The sequence below is a fragment of the Seriola lalandi genome, unplaced genomic scaffold, assembly GCF_002814215.2.
Source record: "Seriola lalandi dorsalis isolate HSWRI2012SDOR001 ecotype SW California unplaced genomic scaffold, Sedor1 jcf7180002054406, whole genome shotgun sequence".
NCBI classification, from domain to species: domain Eukaryota; kingdom Metazoa; phylum Chordata; class Actinopteri; order Carangiformes; family Carangidae; genus Seriola; species Seriola lalandi.
In genome coordinates this window covers 426297-449014 of record NW_019524959.1, presented here as the reverse complement: position 1 = coordinate 449014, position 22718 = coordinate 426297, and the positions used below count along the sequence as shown (strand labels likewise).

Sequence of the window (22718 nt, the reverse complement as noted above, 5' to 3'; positions counted from 1 at the left end):
CTTGTTCATGACATGAGCATTGGCCTTAGCCAAAACCATGGGCATGTCTTCAGTAGTGGCTATGAATTTGAAGTTGCTTGGGTGCTGACGATAATTTTTCTCACTCAGGATCTCACCAGCTTTCTTCGCCTTCTCAACATCCAGTGAACCTATGGGCACCCATCCAGTACCCTGCAAATTCTTCAGATCCTCCTTGTACACATTCTGGACAAAACAAAACAAAACAGGTTTATTACAGTGAAAGTTTCACCAAACTTTAAAAAATATACATTGATGAACATGGTAACTTTCCACAAGGATCGATACTCACATCACTCTGCAGGTTATAAGCATGTCTGGCCAGGACGACATCGGTGGAGTCTGGCAGACAGGTCCATTTGTGCAAACGGGTGATGTAGTTGGCGTGGTTGACCTGAATCTGGTTCTTCTTGGCCAGTTCAAAGGACAGCATGTCCACTGGCAGGTGGAACTTGGTCTTGGACTTGTTGAAGTCCTTCTTGTACAGAGCATCACTGGCGATCTTGGCTGAGTTCAGAGCCAGCATGAGCAGAGGGTCGTCCTGGACGCTGAGGGCACCAATGTGGTGACCGACCTGCTTACGGTATCCTGTCTTGTACTTGTACTAAAGAAGCAAGTGTGAGAGATTTGATAACCAAACATAAGAAATTTTATATACAATAGGTCGTACAGTATAGAAACACCATACAAGACACTTACATCACTAGCAATAGCAGTGGAGGCCTTGGCTGCCTGGACTGCAATGGCATCAGCATGGAAATTATGGCCCTTCTTCTTGGACAGCTCATTATCCAGTTTGTACAGTTTCTGAAGAGAGAAAGGGAAAAGGAATAGCATGTCTACTTTAAAATGAATATATTCATACAATGACTTGAGGGGTAGTGTACCAATTTCCTGTTTATAGCATCTGTCTGATCTATCCCAAATTCATGGTGGGCCACACCAAATACTGCTCTGATTCAGGTTTTTTGCTAACTGCACTTTGTATGAAATTGATTGATTAATTGAAATTGTTCATGGCATTGTTTTTTAAAGCATCATCACTTTTGATGCCTTAAACTTTTTTTTAAAATTATGAATCATAACAGATCTATGAAATAATTGTGGAAATTGCGTAGAAACATGAAGGTATTACACTGTACCTCACTGTAGTTCTTCTTGTTTCCTCTGGCCAGAACAATGTCCATTGCATCAGGCATCATGTGGATCGAAGTCTTGTCGTTCTCCCAGGCTTTGGTGTAGGATTGCTAAAAACCAAAATGTACTTGGTTCACAAACGTAAATAATAAAAAAGTAATTTCTATTAATTTCATGTTCAGTTCTACTCAGTACCTTATCCATTATCTGGTTGTTGGCAGTGGCCAGAGCCAGATCCATGGAATGCATGTCCTTGGTGAATTTGAAGTTGCTAGGAGCTTGACGATATTGTGACTCACTGAAGATCCGGCCGGCTGTTTTTGCTTTCTCGACATCCAGCGATCCAATAGGAACCCAACCTAATCCTCTTACGCAGCTATGATAGTCACTCTTGTACTGGTTCTAAGGGGGGAATATCAACAGAGAGAGTATTCCTTCACAATGCAGCACAGCTACATACAGTAATGAAAACATTAATGTTTGGATTTCTGTTTTAAAAAATCTCCATATAGGTCACACTCTCTACATACATCACTGGCAATGAACTGCATGTTACGAGCCAGTTGCAGGTTCATGGCATCAGGCAGCACTGTGTAGCGGGAGATAATGTGCTTGTAACCAGCATTGGTCTGAACAGTAGAGGCGTGCTTGGCGTGGGCCACACTCATCATGTCCACTGGGGTGTGATACTTCAGCTTGGCCTTGTGGTAGTCCTTCTTGTAGTTCTTGTCACTCTGCAGCTTGGCCAACTCCATGTAGTGAACCAGCAGAGGATCGTCCTGGAGGCTGCGGAAGCCAACGTGTTGGCCTCTGGCCTTCTCGTAAGCCAACTTGTACTTGTACTGTGATAGCAAACACATATTTTCTCACTCTCAAAGACTGTACTGTTTTATGATATTGATTTAAGACAGGAAGATTTTTGCAACTTACATTACTGGCAATATTGGTACCAGACTTGGCGGCCACAATGGAGATGGCATCTCCTTTGAGGTTGTAGCCCTTATTGGCCATCTCCACAATACCTGCTTTGTAAAGTTTCTATAAAAGACATAAAAGTAAGATAACAGTGAAATGAAACAGTGTTTATATTCACAGACTGATCATAATTAACAATATACAGTATTAACTATTATAAGCAGTGTCAGTTTCAATGATCCCCCTTACATTGCTCATATTGAGGGCATTAGCCTTGGCCAGGACAATCTCAGGAGCATCTGGCATGATGTGGACTGTCAGTTTGTCCTTCTCCCAGGCAGCAGTGTATGCTTGCTGTAAATGAAGACAAAAAAAACAAAGGAATGATAATGGTTATGAACATTATTAACATCTTTGTGGCCTTGGGTTTAAGACAACAGTTAAACATGTTGCACCTTGTTCATGATCTGGTTGTTGGCAGTGGCCAGAGCCACGTCCATGGAGTCCATCAGCTTGGTGTACTTGAAGTTGGATGGATGAGTGCGGTACTTGTGCTCACTCAGAATCTGACCACCAACTTTAGCGGTCTCAACTCCAATTGAGCCAATAGGGACCCATCCAATACCTCTGACGCAGTTATTCCAGTCAGATTTGTAATCACACTGAAAAGAATGAGACGAGAGGGTTATGAAACATTGGTTTTGAAGTTAAGATGAAAGAGTGAACCTTTTTTTTTATTACTTAAACTTTCTACACAAATATGAAAATGAAGCACACAGTGTATATTCAGTGTTGTTGTATTTCAAATATGGTTTCAGTCTAGAAGGGCAATTCCCTAATAAAACCGCCACTCACGTCACTTGACTGGGTGTTCATGGTGCGACACCGCTGCAGGTGCATGTTGTCAGGCAGAAGGAAGTAGCTGTGAGGGATCTTTCTGTAACCAGCATAGGTCTGAACAGTAGAGGCGTGCTTGGCGTGGACCACACTCATCATGTCCACTGGGGTGTGATACTTCAGCTTGGCCTTGTGGTAGTCCTTCTTGTAGTTCTTGTCACTCTGCAGCTTGGCCACCTCCATGTAGTGAACCAGCAGAGGATCGTCCTGGAGGCTGCGGAAGCCAACGTGGTGGCCTCTGGCCTTCTCGTAAGCCAACTTGTACTTGTACTGTGATAGCAAACACATATTTTCTCACTCTCAGAGACTGTACTGTTTTATAATACTGATTTAAGACAGGAAGATTTTGGCAACTTACATTACTGGCAATATTGGTACCAGACTTGGCAGCCACAATGGAGATGGCATCTCCTTTGAGGTTGTAGCCCTTATTGGCCATCTCCACAATACCTGCTTTGTAAAGTTTCTGTGGAAAAACAAACAGATTCATATGAATGAAATAAATTTAATAAAGTTAAATTGGTAAAAAATTAAGTTTTGTAATGTAATTTAATGCCTGACATTGCTCATATTGAGGGCATTAGCCTTGGCCAGGACAATCTCAGGAGCATCTGGCATGATGTGGACTGTCAGTTTGTCCTTCTCCCAGGCAGCAGTGTATGCTTGCTGTAAATAAAGATAACAGAAAAACAAATGAATTATGATGTTTATGAGCTAGATTATGATTTAGTTTTTGGGACCTTGCACTATATATTTAAACATGTTGCACCTTGTTCATGATCTGGTTGTTGGCAGTGGCCAGAGCCACGTCCATGGAGTCCATCAGCTTGGTGTACTTGAAGTTGGATGGATGAGTGCGGTACTTGTGCTCACTCAGAATCTGACCACCGACTTTAGCGGTCTCAACTCCAATTGAGCCAATAGGGACCCATCCAATACCTCTGACGCAGTTATTCCAGTCAGACTTGTAATTACACTGGAAACATGAAACAAGTTAAGTTGGAAGAGTGAACCTTTTTCCCTTAAACTTGCACAAATGTGTCAATGAGACACATGTATATACAATGTATATTCAGTGTTGTTGCATTTCAAACATGGTTTTGGTTCAGAAAGAAAACAATGCCCTAATAAAACTGCCACTCACGTCACTTGACTGGGTGTTCATGGTGCGACACCGCTGCAGGTGCATGTTGTCAGGCAGAAGGAAGTAGCTGTGAGGGATCTTTCTGTAACCAGCATAGGTCTGAACAGTAGAGGCGTGCTTGGCGTGGGCCACACTCATCATGTCCACTGGGGTGTGATACTTCAGCTTGGCCTTGTGGTAGTCCTTCTTGTAGTTCTTGTCACTCTGCAGCTTGGCCAACTCCATGTAGTGAACCAGCAGAGGATCGTCCTGGAGGCTGCGGAAGCCAACGTGTTGGCCTTTGGCCTTCTCGTAAGCCTTTTTGTATTGGACCTAAAAGAAAAAGGAAAATTAATTAGTTATATATATAATAGAATAGTGAATGTTTCACTTACCTGGAAAAAAGTATTGATCACATACTGTGTTAAATAGATTCATGATTTACTTACATTGCTGGCAATATGTCTGCCGTGCTTGGCATGCAGGATAGAAATAGCATCAGGCTTCAAGTCATATCCTTTGGCAATATCTTCCAGCCACTTGTGCTTGTAGTGACTCTGTGGATAAACAGAAAAGTGTTAGGTACACACATGATGCTCATATACACTTGGCATTTCAGGCAAAAGATTTTCCTTTGGCTTTGCAATTTTGCTGATAAAACAGGGTCTAACGTTGATTTTCAGTTAATGTATTGTGTTCTGACCTCGCTAACGGTCTGGGCATTGAATTTAGCCTGGAGGAACTCAGGGCTGTCAGCGGGAAGATTATAGGTGTGCACGAACTTCTCGCCAGACGCTTTGTATGCAGCCTAGAGGAAAGAAAAAGAACAGGGAAGTTTTGTAAAATCCTTGTAGGAGAATCCGAGACGCATTAATGTGTCAACATATTATAAAGAGAAGACATTCATACTATGTCCATCTGCTTCGAGTTGGTCAGAGCCAAAGCCATGTTCATGGCGTCAGTCTTGCTTGTGAATTTGAGATTACTGGGATGCTGGCGGTAGCCTCTCTCATCCAGTGCAGCTTTAGCAGCTCTGGCCTTCTCAACATCCAGAGAACCAATAGGCACCCACCCTGCGCCTTTAAAGGTGTTGGAATAATCTGATTTGTAGACATTCTGTGGGCATATAATGAAAAAAAATCATCATTAAAATTTTGTGGAAGAGTTTAAAGTCATCACAGTGCACATTGCTTTGCTATTGTGTATAAAATCAATTAACTTATACAGGATATGCAGCAATTATATGAGTGAAAAGGGAAAACATACATCACTCTGAATCTCCATCATGTTGCGACACAGCTGCAGGTGCATGTTGTCGGGCAGAAGGAAGTAGTTGTGAGGGATCTTTCTGTAACCAGCATAGGTCTGAACAGTAGAGGCGTGCTTGGCGTGGGCCACACTCATCATGTCCACTGGGGTGTGATACTTCAGCTTGGCCTTGTGGTAGTCCTTCTTGTAGTTCTTGTCACTCTGCAGCTTGGCCAACTCCATGTAGTGAACCAGCAGAGGATCGTCCTGGAGGCTGCGGAAGCCAACGTGTTGGCCTTTGGCCTTCTCGTAAGCCAACTTGTACTTGTACTGTATAAAAGAAAAACATGAGGTATTATGAATAACTCTACTAAATGCATTAATATCTGAATAGTATTATTAATAAAACAATCACAACTTACGTTACTGGCAATGTCTCTGGAGGATTTTGCTGCAACAATAGGAATAGAATCTTCCTTCACATGATGTCCTTTGAGCAGATCTTGACGATGAGCATAGGTGTAGTAATTCTAAATAAATAGATAATCAGTGTTATGTTACAGATGTAGCATCAATTTCATTTCTATATAAATTGTATACATGCAGATAGGCTGTAAAATATTATATAGGAATCTGCAACTAACCTGGCTGATGTTGACAGCGTTGTATCTGGCTTGCATCAGTTCAGGGGCATCAGGAGGGAGATGGTAAGTGTGCATGAACTTCTCTCCACTGGCCTTATACTCTTTCTGCATAATTACATTGAAAAGATTGGTTTATGTCTGTTCTGAAAAGGAATACTTAGATGAAAATAATGAGATTTATATAAGAGGAAATTATTGTTTCCTCTTCCTCACCATATTCATGATCTTGGCATTGGCCTTGGCCAGCTCCATGTTCATGGAGTCAGGAACACTGGTGAATTTGATGGTGTCAGGGTGCTGGCGGTACTTCTTCTCATCAAGAGCTGCAGCTGCGGCCTTGGCTTTTTCCACCTCCAGGGAACCAATGGGAATCCAGCCAGTTCCCTTAACCGAGGTCTCATAATCCATTTTATAGTGATACTGGAACGTAAAAGAGTATGCAAATTATCAGTGACTGTGAAAACACCATCCTTCAGCCACAAAAATTAAGTATTTATCAAAATTATGGTGAAGGAACAAATGTTCCTCAAAGGAATATGAAACTTACATCACTAGAATTGTAGTTCATGCTGCGAGCAAGGTCGAGACTCATAGAGCCAGGAAGAAGACAGTAATTATGGTGGTGCTGTTTGTAGCCAGCAAAGGTCTGAACTTTAGAGGCGTGCTTGGCATGAGCCAAACTCATCATGTCCACTGGGGTGTGATACTTCAGCTTGGCCTTGTGGTAGTCCTTCTTGTAGTTCTTGTCACTCTGCAGCTTGGCCACCTCCATGTAGTGAACCAGCAGAGGATCGTCCTGGAGGCTGCGGAAGCCAACGTGGTGGCCTTTGGCCTTCTCGTAAGCCTTTTTGTATTGGACCTAGAATGAATAGCATGTAGCATCTCTAATTATTGATTAAATTCAATTAGTACTGAAAGAATTTTAATGATTATATGATGCAACAAGACATGTTTGGTACAGGGCAAGTTAAAGTGGAGATCGACCATGACTCTGAGGAGTTGCCTCAGTCTTTCAGAAAACTTACATCACTGGCAGCGTGTCTGGCGGCTTTGGCAGCGATCACAGAGATAGCATCGGGCTTTAGGTCATAACCTTTAGCAATCAACTCCTGCCAGGCGTGCTTGTAGTAGTTCTGAAATGACAAGATTACAGATATAAATAACAACAAAAGATATGAACACTTAATAAGTTTGGCATGGACCCACCCCATATTTAAACACACACACTTTCACACCTACAGTATATGTAGGTGTGTACGCCTGTATACTATATCTACTGTATGTAACATCAGATTTAGGAGCAAAGTCATTTAAATGTACCCAAAATTACTGCTATGTGCCATGAGAAAATATTTCAATTACATAATTAAATGTGATCTCTCAGTATTTGTATGCATCACCTTGCTGATGTTGTAGGCATTGCACTTGGCCTGTTGGAACTCGGGGACATCAGGAGGCAGAGAGTACTTCTGATGAATCTCCTCAAGACCTCTCTTGTAGAACCGCTGTAAGGAAAGTCACATGTGCTGTACTCAGATCAAGACTCAAGATAAAAACAATCTTCTCAAAAATGACATTAGAAAAGGAGATCCAAGTTCTCTCTGCAGAATTAACAGTGAGATTGATGACTCACATCACTCCTCTGAAGCTGGTTGACTTTGGCCTGCATCATGATGGGGTGGTCGTCAATTGATGTGAAGGGGATTGTGTCTGGGTGTTGTCTGTATTTTCTCTGTCAGAAACAAGTAAATTAACACATTATGTGACATGTTCTGCCAACCATCAAATATGTAGTTATTAATGTGATGCTGTTGCGCACATACCTCACTGAGGATCTCTCCTGCTTTCTTGGCCTTTTCCACGTCCATGGAGCCAAAGGTCACCCATGGGCTACCTTTAGTGTAGCTGTTGTAGTCAGACTTGTATTCGTTCTGTGATGCAGAAAAAAAAACAAAGAAATTAAAGTGTGTCACAACCAAACTGTCAACCATAAGACCTTGTAAAGTCTGTCTGTACTTACGTCACTCTGGATGACGTTGGCTTTCTTGGCCAGGTCCAGCAGCACACTGTCATAGGGCAGGAAGAAGTTGGTACTGATGCTCCTGTACCCAGCCATGCTGGCAATGGCCTGGGATTTCTTAGCCAAGGTGACTGACAACATATCCAGTGGTGTGTGGTACTTGGTCTTTATCTTTTCATAGTCCTTCTTATATTCACGCTGTGGAGATAGTAAGTAAATAAGTAAAGGTGAAGGGTGACTCATGTCACTATATCACTCACTAAGGTAAGTAAATAAGTTAAGATTTATCTATATAGCACTTCTTGAGGCAAAAGTTTAAAAAGTGCTTCATATTAAAATCATCAAACAAACATGATCATAACAAAGTTACATTTACAAAATAGAAACTATTAATGACGATACAAAACAGAAATAAAATATTAAGGACAAACTCAATTTCACAAAACAGTGAACATCAGTTTAAAAAAGCAAGTGAATATAAATTATTTTGAGAAGTTTTTTTTTAAAGTTTCAATAAAAGATTGTTCAAGAATAAAATAAAAGTACAGGATATATAAGTAATTTAGTTTTATAGCAAGTTAATGACTTACATCACTCTGGATTTTGGCCACGTGAACAGAGTGCAAGATCTTGGGATCGTCATTAATACTGAGGGCTCCAACCATTTGTCCCTTGTTCTTCTCGTACTCCTTTTTATATTTAACCTGCAAATAAAAACAAAAGGTTTTCAATAACTACATTAAGAAACAAGTACTCTGACAAACTGAGTAAGTAACTGAAACACGAAGCAAGACGGCGAGTAAAGTAATACTGAAATCCATACTGACTGATAGTGTAGCATACTTACATCACTGGCGATGTTTGTGTGAGCGCGGGCAGCCAGGATCGAGATGGCATCGCCCCTGACCTCAAACTTTTTCGCTTTAGATTTCTCCCAATCGTACTTATAACAGTTCTGCAGGGAGAAAATCATGCAATTCAGGAAATTTAAAATGTATACCAAATTAAAACTGACAGAATTTAAATTTGTAGAGTATTACTTACATCACTGAGGTTAAAAGCGTTAACTCTGGACTGGATGAAGAAGGGATAGTCTGGGGGCAGACTACACTTGAACTTTGTTTCCTCATACTTTGCCTTGTAGTTCAACTGCAATAAGAACAAAGTGATATAATTGAGTTTTACTTTAACATTATTACATATTGTACAAGTATAGTCATTTGAAAACGGGCAAGTTAAGATAAAGTGCTATTTGATGCTCTGTCACTGGAGGGCAGCAGTGTACTAGCCGTTCTCTATCTGACACATACTTGTTCCTTTCTCTGCCTCCCCAGCCCCTTCACTGATCACAGGGTTTATTCTGGGCCAAATGAATGCTTGTTGCTATTTATACTACAGAGAGATGGCTCTCCAGTTTCCATGGTGCCCACAGAAAGACAGCTGGGCTACGTGGATGATTGGGCACATTTTAAGGTGATCTGCATATCTAGGAGAAATTTGATCTAGACCATTAGCTGATGATTGTAGCAATTCCAGTCAATGCACAGACAATATAAAACCTAATTATGGTCACAGCAACCTTATATGCATCACACTCATGATTTATATTATTTATATATTTACAAAAGAGTGAGTATGAACAAATTCAAATGTAGCAATATTGACAAGTAATCACTTTCCAATGTGAGCTTCTGAGATATACTCAACTTATTTTAATGGTAATGCATTTTGTACCAGTACTAAGAGGAGGTGGTCCATAAATGGTACATACGTCACTTAGCTGTTTGGCGTTGACGGCGGCTTGAACCAGAACTGGCGAATCCACCACTTGTGTAAATTTCACTGTGTCTGGATGTTGCCGGTAAACTTTCTGCAAACCACAAGATATATAAAAAAAAAAAAATTGTGACACAAGTTATATTTAGGTTGTACAGTATAATTATACTGAAAGAGGAGTAATGTGAATCTGTTTTACTCCAAAGTATCTTATTAACCACGACTACTCACATCGTTACACTGTTGAAGCTTCTTGCTTGCTTCATATTCAGGCGTGACTGTTTGAGGGTAGAAGCATCTCGTTTTGATGTCTTCATAGTCAGATTTATATTGGTGCTGCGAGATAAAATACACTTATTGTGAGGAAAGATTTAAGGAAGTATTTAAATGATTCTTACAGAACTGATTTTAATTTAGAAAAATCGAAATGTGAATGCAGGGATTTACCTCGCTCTTCATTTCCTCAACTTTCTGACAGTGAAGCATGTAGAGATCTTCATAGCTGCCGATGTAGTGGCCCTTCACCTCATTGTCATACTTATCTTTGTAATGTGCCTAAAAAAAAAAGGAAATCAAAATGTGTATGTTTTTAAAAAAGAAAACAATAATAGAATTGTTTTTTATGTAATTGGTTTAAGCTTTGCATCTCACTGAGTGTTCTTACGTCAGTGAACTGTTTAAGTACTGAGTCCATCTGAAACTTGGGCGTGTTACAGTAGTTGATGCTGAAACCCCTGGATTTCTCATAGTTGGCCTTATATACTTTCTGCAAAGAATATAAAAAAACAAATGATGAATAGAAACATCACAAATAAATCAATAACAGAAATAAATTAAAACTCAAGTAGATGACACACTCCCTGTCAGTAAGACTTGATTCAATTAAATCCTTTTTGGCATCAACTAACTCACTGTATACAAGACTACACTAATACAACAATCCACCAGTAGCTTTATATTAAACTCTCTCTATATATAACACCCACAACTATGTCAATCATTCAAGCAGTCACCCCATTTTTTTTTTGTGTAAAGTCTAACAAGAGTAATTGTCATTGTTATAATATTACTGCACAACTTCTATGATTTTATTGTTTGTTTTCCCCCAAATATCATCTATCATCTCTAATAAAACCAGCTATGATTGAAAAATTCCTTTCTCCAGAAACACCTACATCACTGAGGATTTTGCCAGCATATCTGAGCTGTCGGAGGAGAGGATTCTCAGTGGCGGGGAGCGTGTTGTAGTCGGACTGTGCCTTTGACTTCTCATATTCCTTCTTGTATTGGACCTAAAGACAAACATGTGGAGATTGGTGTCAGTAAGAAGAGAACAAAGTGTGTTGATCAAATGTATTCACATGGTTGATACACTCACTCATATAACATAACATCGTGGTGGAACAATATGTATGTCTTTATCGTTTCCCAAAATGATGCACGTTTGCATTGTGTGTGGATGTGTGGGTGGCCTCTTCACATAGTTTGTTGTTACTGGAAACTGGTGAAACTGCGCACTGAATTTGTGTAGTGACAGTGAACCAAATGTGGATCTCTCAATCACGCAGTGCAAGCGTGGGCACAAACCAGCGCGTCAGAGTGGATTCACTGTGTTGAGTCACACTCTACTCTGAGACACGAGGTCAACTCCCTGTCGTGTCTTCCACATGAGATAGTGCCCATAAAAATACTCCGATACCTTTGTGCGTGCGTGTTTGTGTGGACTCACCTCACTAGCAGCAACACGAGCCTTTTTGTTTGAGTCGTAAACCGGCGTGTCTGTTTGCATGAAATAAATTTGGTCTTTCGTATCCTCATGATGTTGCGTGTATTTCCTCTGCAAAGAAATGACATTGACGGGTAAGATACAGAAAAATGACAAAATAATACCTTTGTGAAAATCCCGCCCCTTTCCTAGTAGTAAGCTCTTACACTGCTGAGGTTGTCCATCGCCACTCTGGCAGTGGCCACGTCGAAGTAGGGCGTCTCACACCATTGACCCTTCACATTTTTATTGTAATCCTCCTTGTACTTAAGCTGTGGAGAACAAATAAAAATCAACATTAGAAGATGTATTTTGAAGAGGAAAGATCTTGCTGTGATGTGTAGAGGATATATGGATAATGCTAATGTGTAATATATCTTGATATGTTTGATAACACACTTTGGGAATGACTGGAATGCCTGTAATTTAAAGCTATTGTTAGCCTCTCCCTTCCAGCTTAGCGTGGTCAGTAACATCAGGGAGCAGGTGGCCAGTGACTTATGGTCGGTGGATCTCTGAGGTCCCTGTTTCCATGTAGGTGCGCTGTGCAAAGTGCAGGTTTGTGCCTCTAAAATATAATTTTCATGGAGATTTATTTCTCTTCCTGCGTCTGTTTGGCCGTGTGATGACTTGCTCTGAACAAAACCAGCCCCCAACACGGAGCAGATAATGTATATAATGTGTAACAGTGGATTCCTGGTAATTCTACACCATTTCCAAGTGAACTGTGGGGGATCCACACACCTTCAGCCACACAAATACCAGAAGTGTGTTGCCACACCCATTGCACTGTGGCATACTTTACTGTGCTCGCACTATTGTTAACAGAGAATAGGGCTCTGAGGGTGTATGAAAACACTTATACACAGTATTCCTAATTCTTTATACCTTACACTGAATATTGTTTTCAGGAGCATCACGTTAATTGTCGAGCTAATGCATGACTAAATCTAAGGTTAATAAAATTGGTAGATTCATCACTTTATCTACCTGTATCTCCTTGTGTTTCTTATATTTGTTTTACACTTAAACAATGTGTTTGAGAGACAGTCTAAATTGGTTCTGCTTACATCACTGCGCTGCTGGTCCGCTTTCCTGGCCAGCTCCATTTCGGGAGGATCAGGCAAAGAGGTGTACTTGGCCTTGCGCTCATGGTGACCCTTCTTGTAGTGAATCTGTGGGGGCAGACAGCAGGAGTTGAAATTTACTGAGGTGGTTAATTCTTCAACATCAATAGTTGACCTTGGTGTACAGATTGTATCTACATTGACTGGAGACTTCCCTACATCAGCAGAAAAGGTTAAATACATTTGTGTTAAAAAAAGAAGAAGGAGGGGCACAAATGGCCATTTTAATTGCCTGCAGTGTGAATGGGAAAGGCTTCATATGATACATTTGACTCAGCACAAACAAATGGACCCTGAAAAAAAATATATAGAGGGCAGAGGAAATGTGCTCGCCTGTGTGATTGATGCTGAATGGCAATTTGCTAGCAAAGTCAATGTAAGACATGAACTGCCCAGGTGAATTAAATGATAAAACACAGGACTCCAAGAAAGTTGCCTTATGGCTTGAAGCCCCAGCTGACCTCATTTTTATGAAAATAGCATCTTGGTATATGTCATTTTATTTCATATATCAATATAGTATATGGTAATTTCTTGAATAGTAAAAGACTATTTCTTGGAAAATCAATGGAAAAACTGCTTAGCAATAACTTAACTAGACAAGAATGTCTGTGTCCAGCTAGTGAACAGTGTCCTTTAATTCCAATATAGCAATCCTTCTCATTGATAGATCATTGCATCATTGATCTCTATGGCCTAATGCAATCACAAGTATTAAATCGGGAGCTGCCACAATATAAAGTGTAGAATAACTTTACAGCTGACAAAATTCTCACAGTTTGTATTCTCATATTACAAACCTAGAGTCAAATGTTTTTATCTGAAAATAAATAAATGACTTGAATGTGTTTTTATTTATTGCTGTTGAGAATCGGGTGTTGAGGGTAAATTCAACTCACATCACTGAGGACCTCCTGAGCCTTGGCCACCCTGCGCAGCTCTGGGCTGTCGCTGTAAGGATATAACATGGTCTTCTCTTCGTCCCAGGCCTCCGTGTAAAGTTTCTGAACAAGGAGTGAAGTCATGATTTACTCCATGCACATTAAAAAATAAGCAGATACTGATCCAGTTTAATCATACAAACTATTCAAAAATCCTCTTTTTGGACATAAAATTCAGCTATTGCTTACTTTGCTGTAGTTAGCAGCATTCTTCACAGCCAGGACCAGCTCAGGAGCATCAGGAGGCAGCAGGTACCTGTCCTTAGTCTCATCCCACTTCTGTCTGTACAGAACCTGGAAGAGTAAAGCAAAAACACTGGTGTTAAACAGTCACGAGTACATGTTTTTAATGATAATTTGTAAGTTGAGGTTACTCACCTTGCTGATCAGTTCAGACACATGCTTGACGTGGGCGATCTCTCTGGCCTCACCATCATACATGCTTGTCGTCCGAGCCTTATTTCCCTCCATGCGGTATTTAACCTGATGATGATACATGTCATTTCTTTTTTATTCACATCTAGAGCAAGATCAAATCAAATTCAAGGAATTCAGTTTTATTTTATTTTTTATCTTCATCTCTTTTTTATTCCTGTATTTAAGCAAACCTAAATTTGTTCGGCACCTCTGCTCCACATTCATACCATCACACTCAGCCTCATGCCGCCTACAGGATTGTTTCATTAGGCAATTTTTTACAAAAGAGAACCAGAAATCTCCCATTAACCTTTTAACCCTCATCCTTAAATTTTAGACAGCATAATTTGGGGGACAGTTGCACCACAGTCTTCAGTACTACCTCGCTAAGCTGCTCCTGGGCCTTCCTGATGCGGATCAATTCAGGGGTAACAGTGGTGAGGGCAGGAGGCTGACCTCTGGACACGTCATAAGCATGGCGATACTTGTTCTGTAGACAGAGCACAACAGTAAAGATATACACTGCAACCACTTAAATTATTATATATGAAGTAAAAGTAAATCACAAAAATATTGCAATCAAAGGTAGTAATTAGATGTTTTTAAATATTTCATTTCAACAACTATATACTGCTACAGCAGCCAAATTAGGAACTATAGTTAGGTACTGATTTTGACGTTTCTTACGTGGCTGAACTGCTCCAGCATCTTCTGGCTGTGAGCCAGGTATGGAGTCATGAACTTGGAAGTATCCACCTTGACCTTCTTCCTGACTTTCCTGGTGGGCAATCCAGACTTGAGGAGGACAGAGGGAAATACAATTAATTATCCGACAAAAAAAAAGGGTCTGGGTTTCTTAATTACACAAAGCATACTGGCGAGGAAGTAAAACTACATCCACTTACAGGCAGTCATCAAAGACACTGATTATTTCAGGTATATTGTAACTGTGATGCAGGTTGGTTGGTTTAATAACGATCTGATATTGTCAAGAGAAAAACTCTGACCACATTGATATCAATCTGTGTGATTCTGCAGCATTCCTCTTACTCTAATTACTCACCTTCAATAAATGAAGTGATTCAAGTTAAGACTTACGGGGTTATGAATGAAGTGAATAAAATGCATTCTACATGGAAGTCAGCAAGTTAGAATAATGCCATTATTATGTACTAAGATAATGTCAGATGAAGGGTGACTGAAGAACAGACAAAACCAAGACAAAGCAAAAGAGAAGAGATGGAAATACAGTTACACCTACAGTATCTATGAGAGCATTGTGCCGCATGCAACGTCAAGCTGAGCAACATGTGAGGGGTACAGTATCTCATCTCTTGGGCAGCAAAGCCACTATTAACCAAATGCCAGAAGCCATTAATTGCCCAAGAAGCCGACACTTCCTCTTGGAGGTCACATTAAAATGTAAGAATGGCTAATTCATTTGTAATTACTGAAAAGGAGTTTTGTGTTCGTGCAGATTTCTTTTTACTAATTACTAGTGTCATTTTCTAACTTTAAAGGCTTAACACATAAAGACCAAAGACACTATGTCTTCGAAGAAATAACCAGACAGCGGATTATCCATACAGGCATGCAGACAGGGAGGGGGATGCACCATTGTCAAGACAAGAGAGGGCATCCTGCACTGTTTGAACTGTTGTCCCTTGGGAGAAGGTGAATTACCTGAAAGGACTGAGTCTTGTGCTCAGTGACAGTCGTCGATGTAATCTGCTCAACATATTACAAATATAGGAAAAACTCTGGGGTTTCAAAACTTCGAGAACAAGTGATGGGAGAAACAGAACAGTATTTCTATTGGATCGAGGGTGATTTTTCCACAGCTCTGGCGCCCTTTTAATTACTGCCACTGACACTTCCAGTATAACAAGCGGGAAATCACTTTACTCTGCATCACATTAGTAGGTGTTCTCACATGCCCTCAACAGATTCATTCTCCACTCAAATAGTGTCACTGAAAGAAAGGTAAAATCCTCAGAGATAAAGTATTCTGTAATTGTGACTGCAGTTTAATTAAGCCTGTGTTCTGCAGAGGAAAGAGAAGCATTAATATCCTGTGTGATATGTGAGCCTGACCGCTCTAAATCTTTGATCCTCTGACCACGTCTATAAACACCGGCCGCTCACATGACGATAATTCTATTCTTATTTGTCATTTGTTCCTTTTATCAGTTGCTACAGCACACAGCAGTATACAAACTGTTTACTCAGCTTTATAATCTCAATGCCTGTTCAACCACAGCTCTACTGGTTTTAAAGGATTGTTTCACCCAAATTACAAAAAAAAACAACAACATATTTTCTCACTTACCTCTAGTAAAACCTGGCCATGCAGATAGTTTGGGTTTTCAATGCATCTGACTCTGAGTTTTCTGGCTTCACTCCAATACAATGGAAGTGAATGGGATTTAATTTGTGATTTTAACTTGAATTGCAAGAAATAATGTCCTTGTTTCTTAATAGTCCACAGAAGATACTGTCCAAGTTTTTCTTAGGAACTAGCTTCCTCTAAAGAAATAGTCCCATAAAATAACTGTTTACAGTTGTGTCTGTGGATTATTCAGTAACAGTTACACTGTTTCTGGGAAGAGATGCTATTGTTGAACATATTTTAAATGGTTCTCTTTTGAACCACAAATGAAATCCCATTCATGTTTATTGTGCTGAAGTGGATGGAGAAATTTCAGAGATGGATATCCCAAAATCTGGGCATATAACCAAAACGTCTCTGCATGGTTTGATCCCACTTGAAGTAAGTACCACTTGTAATTTGGGTAAAACCATCCATTTATGGGGAAATGTTATTTTCAAGTCAAGCACCTCTAGCTACAGTAACTGACAGTATTCCCACACATAGCATACTGTTCCATGAATAGCACGTCTAACTTGCAGCCTGTCTGAATTACGCATCCCTCTGCTTGGGCCACGAAATATTTACAGTCACATAAGGGTGAACATTATGAGTTAAGTGGCTTTGGAAGCTAACCAATAATCCCTCGAATCTACCAGAAATCTAGGAACAACCAGAGCTGAGCGAAAGAACATCTCAATCATTTTGATCAACATTTGTAAGAGGCTTCGATATCTGAGTCTATCAGACAGGAGAGAACCATAGGTGTAGATGAAACACTATTCTATTACACATCCCTACAAAGCAATTCAAAAACCACCTCTCCCTAACACCCAGCAGGCGGTTTTTCCATGCAACCTCCTCTCCTAAGCACATTTCTAGCTGTGACGTTAACACGCTTGGAGTGTGATTTACAGCAGTGACTCGTCTCACTTGCCTCTCTCTCTCTCTCTCTCTCCTGCTTTCTCTCTCTTTACTTCTCCCTCCGCGCCATCTCTCTGCCAATGTGCCATAGATGTCCACTTCTAAATTTGTCTGAATGCCAGACAGAGAACTCTACACTCCACCCCTTACTGACCTGAGAAGTTAAGTCATTTTTTTTTTTAAAGATACTTAAACACAAAACTACTCAACATATAAGAAATGTGACTGTGTGCGAAAAGATAATGAATCACCAATGGTGACTGGATTGGATTAAAGAGAAAGCCTGAAAATGACTAAACTTACCTAAAATACTCATGATCATAATGATTCATGATGTAGATCTTATCAAATAAAAGTTACTCGTATTACTTTCTAAACTTTTGTGAAGGTATTTTCAACCATATGAATATTTTCATATATTATCTGACCTGAACAGCACTATGTTTCTCCCCATTCTGTAGACTAAATAAGAAGCCGTCTTACTATTTACTCAAAACAATGTCACATTTCTCCACAGTGTAGATGAAAGTGCTAGTGAAATCAGAGTGTATTGAGTTTGTGGCTATCCATTTGTCCCGCCTCCCAAACGATTTACATCTTTGCAGTAAAGATGGTAAATCCATTTGACACGGCCGATATGTTATATGGGAGTTAAATGATAACAGCTGATTGATGGGTATGTTCAGGTAAAACCATGTCACCAAAAACATCATTCAGACTCCCCTATAAGATATCTGCAATATTAAGTAGGAACAAATACAAGGCTATCTTTAATCCTATTTCACCAGGAAATATGGGATTAAGCTGTTAGCCTTCTGCTTTCACTCTTCCATTGGACACTGAGACAGAGACCTTCAACAACACAATAATTACAACACACACAAAATGAAAACATCCTGAGAAATCTTAGGGGGTATGAGGTTTGATCACATAATCTGTAGACAAATATTTCTGGGTGAATGATGAATATCAAATTATATGAAGTGAAATGTGAAGAAGAATTTCAACAGGTCACTCGAGGCAAAAGACAAAATGGTAACTTCCAGACATTGGCACAGCCCCAAATTGTATGTAATCCAATCGTGCACTACCTGTGCTACACAGGAAGGACAACATCATAATTTTAAAAAGTATTGAAGCATTCCAAGGTATATTCATCAATAGGTTGGATATGTTGGGAGATAACTACTGACCTGCTGCAAAAATACATAAACGTGTGTAATGATTACGTCACTAGACTCCATTTATAATGCTGTGGGGCTGTGTACCATAAGGCGAGAGCTCAGGTACAAGTACCTGCACTTTTAAAAAGAACATTGGTAAAAATATTCTCCCTTCAATTTGAAATAGTTTTGATTTATAGTCAGCTGTTAAGGGAAATCCAGGATTTAAAACCCTTTAAAAAGGCGTCTGCCTGAAACAGGATCCACCAGCAGACATGGGTGACCGGGTCCATGAACTGCTGACTGGATCGTCCCTGACTTAACTATTCATAGGGCCTGCCACAGGACCTGCAGAGAACTTCAGTCTGCTGAATCTAATGAAATTATATCGCAGCTTTTAATCACATTTTGGCTGGAAACAACAAAAACTAATTAAGAATAGTAATGAAAGTGTTTTACTATTAATGTCCAAAACTCTGTGAGAAGCTGTCCACTTACCTCCTCCACAATCTCCTCCTCTTCCTCCTCCTCCTCCTCCTCAAATTCCTCATATTCCTCCACAATTGTCGTCATTTTGGGACGGTTTTAGAGGTACTAAAACCTACAGAAAAACACAGATGACAGTTTGAGGCATTCATTTAAACCCTGAATGAACAAAGTTTGGCCTTATAAACTGAAAGGCATATCTAATGAGTAAACGTACAATCCAACAGGGCAGCAAAGTTAACTTAAATGTCAATGTCAAAAATCAGCGGCACTGAATTACAGTTTCAACCTGCATAAACTGGGGCGAGAGACCAAAGGACGACTCCACCAGAGATATTTTGGGATGCTGAAAGCCACCCCCCCCCCACTGAACCCAATTACCTTATTCAAAAAGAGAAAAAATAAACAGCAAACACATGCTATAAAAAATATAACACCAACATATTGATGTTCAACCAATGTGCATGCCATACCAGCAAAAGATTCCTGCAGTATTTCCTGACTGTAAGAAGGCCTCACTTGCCATCCACTAGGGTCTCAAACTGATAGTCCGACTTTGTGATTTCCTGAACAAAGTGATACAAATATGTGAAACACCTCACAAACTGTGCTGTGTTAATCAATAATCACACAGGGAGAAGGGCAGATTAGGAAGGTGAGACACTGAGTGCATTATAACAGGCCTCTGCCTTTGAATGTGTGACAGCCACCCCTCCTCCTTCACTTGCCACAACACAGCTCAAAGAACTGTGCCTCCTGGCTGAAGGTTGGCGACAGCTGCCCAACTGTGCTTCAGCTATTTGACATGTAAGCTAATGCCACAGCCTGATTGGTTGACTCGGTTTAGCAAATGGAGATGCAATGCCTTCTGAGGCTGCAGGTTAAATATAGGATGGCATACTAACTACCTTTTTTTAGCACTTGATTGCCCTCTTTTTGAATTAAAATGTAAATTTCTCTGTAAAACAACAAAAGAAATAGGTGGAGCAGTTGAGGTAGAAGGAGAAAATAGCCATGAAGGTGCCAAGAGGAGAAGACAGAATGGCCACACTGCAGCTGCAATTTCAGAAACATCCAAAGGTAAGTCTGGTCTGATCTTGCTTGAGTCTTGCAGTTCTGAAATGTTTGGTTACTCCTTCAAGGTGCAGCAAAGCCTTCACAGTCCTTATTCCTCAATTAGCTGTCTTCCTGGATCCAGATGGTAGCAGAGAATGGAAATGATGGATGTCCAAGCAGATGGAAAGCCATGCAGGGTGTAGAAAATATGGATATTTGTGCTTTTTCTCAGTTTCTTTGCTTACCAGTAATTTTAAAAGTTTAATGGTCTCCCAAGCCGCCAAAGCCTCCCCAGCTTCCCTCCAGAGAAACGCTGGGCAACAGCACACAGCTGCAGCTTCTACCCAGGTTATCATGTGGTCAACACAGCCAATCACAGGGCAGCGCTCTCAGGTTTCAAAATCTAAATATACCTAAGTGATCCGTTCAGAAAAGAGCACCTGTTGGGGCTAATGCATCAGCGGTGCAGTTATGAGGAAAGCGATGGGGTACGTGCGGTGGGGGTCTCAAGAAAACAAAAGTAAACCCCGACTACAACAGTACCGCCCCGTGTCAGAGGGTAATCTGTTGGCTGTGATGTTCGCAAATGCAACTGTTTTAGTAAAAGGTTTGGAAGCAGCAGGTATGACCACGGCTAAGAATATGAGTCTGAGCTTGGGAGGAGGAGGTTAGCTGAAGGCCTGGCAGGGCTGCGAGTGCCAGAACTGTTGAGGTCATCTGTTAGCTGACCCTGAGCCGGCTAGGTCCTCTCAAGAATCAGGTCAACATCAAATTGAAGACCTGTGAGAAGTCGATATGAACCACATACACAAAACTACTCAACATATTACAATGTGACTGTTTGCGAAAAAAAATAATGAATCACCAATGCCCCTTGGATTAAAGATGAAGCCTGTGAATGACGGAGTCAGCCTGGGGCCTTGACATTTGTTTTGAATAAAGATTGAGGGTATCTGTTACATTTACACCACTGAGGGCAGAATGTACAGTACTGTGCACACATTTATAATAATAATAATAATAATAGCAAATTAACCTTGTTCCCTTGTGTGTTAACAAAACCTTAAAACAATATGACTTCCACTAGCAGGTCAGCTCTAGATGCAATCCTATATATATTCACTTCATGTTATAAAATAGACTAGAGAAGTTCCATTTAACCTCTCAGACAAGCAACTGCTACCCAGGTAAAAAAAGAGCAAATTGTCAAAGTGATAGAGCAGCCTGCGACTCAAATATCACACGATCTGCAAGCATTAAAAAGTATAGGGATTTAAAAATACATCACAAACTATTTCCAGATAACATACAGCATTCAGTTGACGTGGCAGTAGTAGCTGTGATTAAATCAAACAGCAATTTATGACTAAAACTATGAAGCAAAGGGCATCAACTCTGAACATATACATATGGTGACAGAGAACATATGTACGTTTCCTCCCTTTAAATTATGTGCCCCTCTCTCTCTCTGGTATGTCATATCTTTACTCTCACTCTTTGTGCCAGAAGCAGGGTGCTACCCGGGGACCAAGATGGACAGCAGCAGCTGAATGTCTCTCCCTGTCCCTCTGGAAAGTGGTAATGGCCCTCCACTCTGTGATGACTGCTGCTTGGTCCTCATTAGCAACATCACTGCTTTTCTGATCTCATCTAATCTGCAAAACTGAAGAAGTAGTCATGTTTTAAAGGGTGAGTTGACTTAAATGATTTGATATGAGTATGCAAAAAAAACATATTTCCTCCCTTGTGGTGTCCAGTCATGCAGGTAGTTTTTCATGTTGTTTGGTTAATGATAGCAACTTATAAAATTTCGCTCCTGGTATTTCCAGAGTACAACAGCCTTTACCGTTCAGTGTCTGACATTAAGGTTCTAATTTTATACTTTCAAGTTTTGAGTTATCCCCGTTGGATATTTCTGGATCAAACAGCAACATGTTCTTACAACAATGCTCCATTTCCTCTGGATTATCTAGGCCTCAGTGCAACTGTTTTCATTGGAGCTACTTCCTAGTAAAGAAAAAGTCCCTTTGACAACTTTTAATGGCTTGTTATGTGACTTGAGCAACAGAGAGACAGACTCATTCTTTTAAAATGTTCTTCTTTCCTTAATGCTGAAAATGAAATTACGTTTAAATTACCTGTTGTATTGGAGGATATCTCAAAACCTGGGCATATTTACATAGCTAGATACCACTGACTGAACCGACCCTTCAATTAAAAGAAAAAACGTTTTGATGACTTTATGTTAAACTGAATAGGTGGATAGATTTTACAGGCTACAGAATCATTTGGTGAATTGTATTTCAGGTTCAGACAGGGTATCACAGACTTTTAATGATTCTAGCAGTCAAAAGATCAACTTCCCAATGCCAAAGACACCCAGGGAGGGGGCGACACGATGCTTAGTCACTGGAAAAAATGACAGATGACCAGTGAGACCAGAACACAACAGCTGCATGAAAGACAACCACAACATAAACACTGCCAACTGTCAATTTTAGCCCACCGACACCAAAACAATGAATTCTGGTGAGGTAAGAGGTCCTAAATGAAACCAATTCATCAGTCATAGAAATGCCGTTGCAATAACATGATAGGTGGATTTCCAGTAGGACGCACAACAGCGTTGACCTTTTTAGCTCTATAAGAAACAGGTGATGTCTTAGATAGGTCAATGCCGGTCAGCAAGAGCT

The 22718-nt window shown here is 40.3% G+C and overlaps 1 protein-coding gene across 1 annotated transcript in view; it reads right to left on the bottom strand.

The window, feature by feature from the left end:
- neb (nebulin) overlaps positions 1-20344 on the bottom strand; it is a 58661-nt gene extending 38317 nt beyond the window's left edge. Inside the window, exons 1-46 of the mRNA XM_087174990.1 lie at positions 20271-20344; positions 18982-19084; positions 15712-15756; positions 14716-14823; positions 14411-14518; positions 13990-14094; positions 13801-13905; positions 13570-13674; positions 12614-12718; positions 11711-11815; positions 11508-11615; positions 10954-11070; positions 10443-10544; positions 10226-10333; positions 10010-10114; positions 9774-9872; positions 9047-9151; positions 8850-8957; positions 8593-8706; positions 8003-8200; positions 7806-7913; positions 7616-7714; positions 7383-7487; positions 7008-7115; positions 6530-6841; positions 6196-6402; positions 5983-6087; positions 5761-5868; positions 5357-5668; positions 5000-5206; positions 4794-4898; positions 4540-4647; positions 4112-4423; positions 3737-3943; positions 3529-3633; positions 3326-3433; positions 2926-3237; positions 2526-2732; positions 2320-2424; positions 2086-2193; positions 1686-1997; positions 1351-1557; positions 1161-1265; positions 718-825; positions 311-622; positions 1-204 (exon numbers count right to left, since the gene is read on the bottom strand). Coding sequence (XP_087031116.1) covers positions 1-204; positions 311-622; positions 718-825; positions 1161-1265; positions 1351-1557; positions 1686-1997; positions 2086-2193; positions 2320-2424; positions 2526-2732; positions 2926-3237; positions 3326-3433; positions 3529-3633; positions 3737-3943; positions 4112-4423; positions 4540-4647; positions 4794-4898; positions 5000-5206; positions 5357-5668; positions 5761-5868; positions 5983-6087; positions 6196-6402; positions 6530-6841; positions 7008-7115; positions 7383-7487; positions 7616-7714; positions 7806-7913; positions 8003-8200; positions 8593-8706; positions 8850-8957; positions 9047-9151; positions 9774-9872; positions 10010-10114; positions 10226-10333; positions 10443-10544; positions 10954-11070; positions 11508-11615; positions 11711-11815; positions 12614-12718; positions 13570-13674; positions 13801-13905; positions 13990-14094; positions 14411-14518; positions 14716-14823; positions 15712-15756; positions 18982-19056 — 6621 coding nt within the window. The 5' untranslated portion in view covers positions 19057-19084; positions 20271-20344. The remainder of the gene's footprint in view (positions 205-310; positions 623-717; positions 826-1160; positions 1266-1350; positions 1558-1685; positions 1998-2085; positions 2194-2319; positions 2425-2525; positions 2733-2925; positions 3238-3325; positions 3434-3528; positions 3634-3736; positions 3944-4111; positions 4424-4539; positions 4648-4793; positions 4899-4999; positions 5207-5356; positions 5669-5760; positions 5869-5982; positions 6088-6195; positions 6403-6529; positions 6842-7007; positions 7116-7382; positions 7488-7615; positions 7715-7805; positions 7914-8002; positions 8201-8592; positions 8707-8849; positions 8958-9046; positions 9152-9773; positions 9873-10009; positions 10115-10225; positions 10334-10442; positions 10545-10953; positions 11071-11507; positions 11616-11710; positions 11816-12613; positions 12719-13569; positions 13675-13800; positions 13906-13989; positions 14095-14410; positions 14519-14715; positions 14824-15711; positions 15757-18981; positions 19085-20270) is intronic.
- Positions 20345-22718: the final 2374 nt, after the last annotated feature.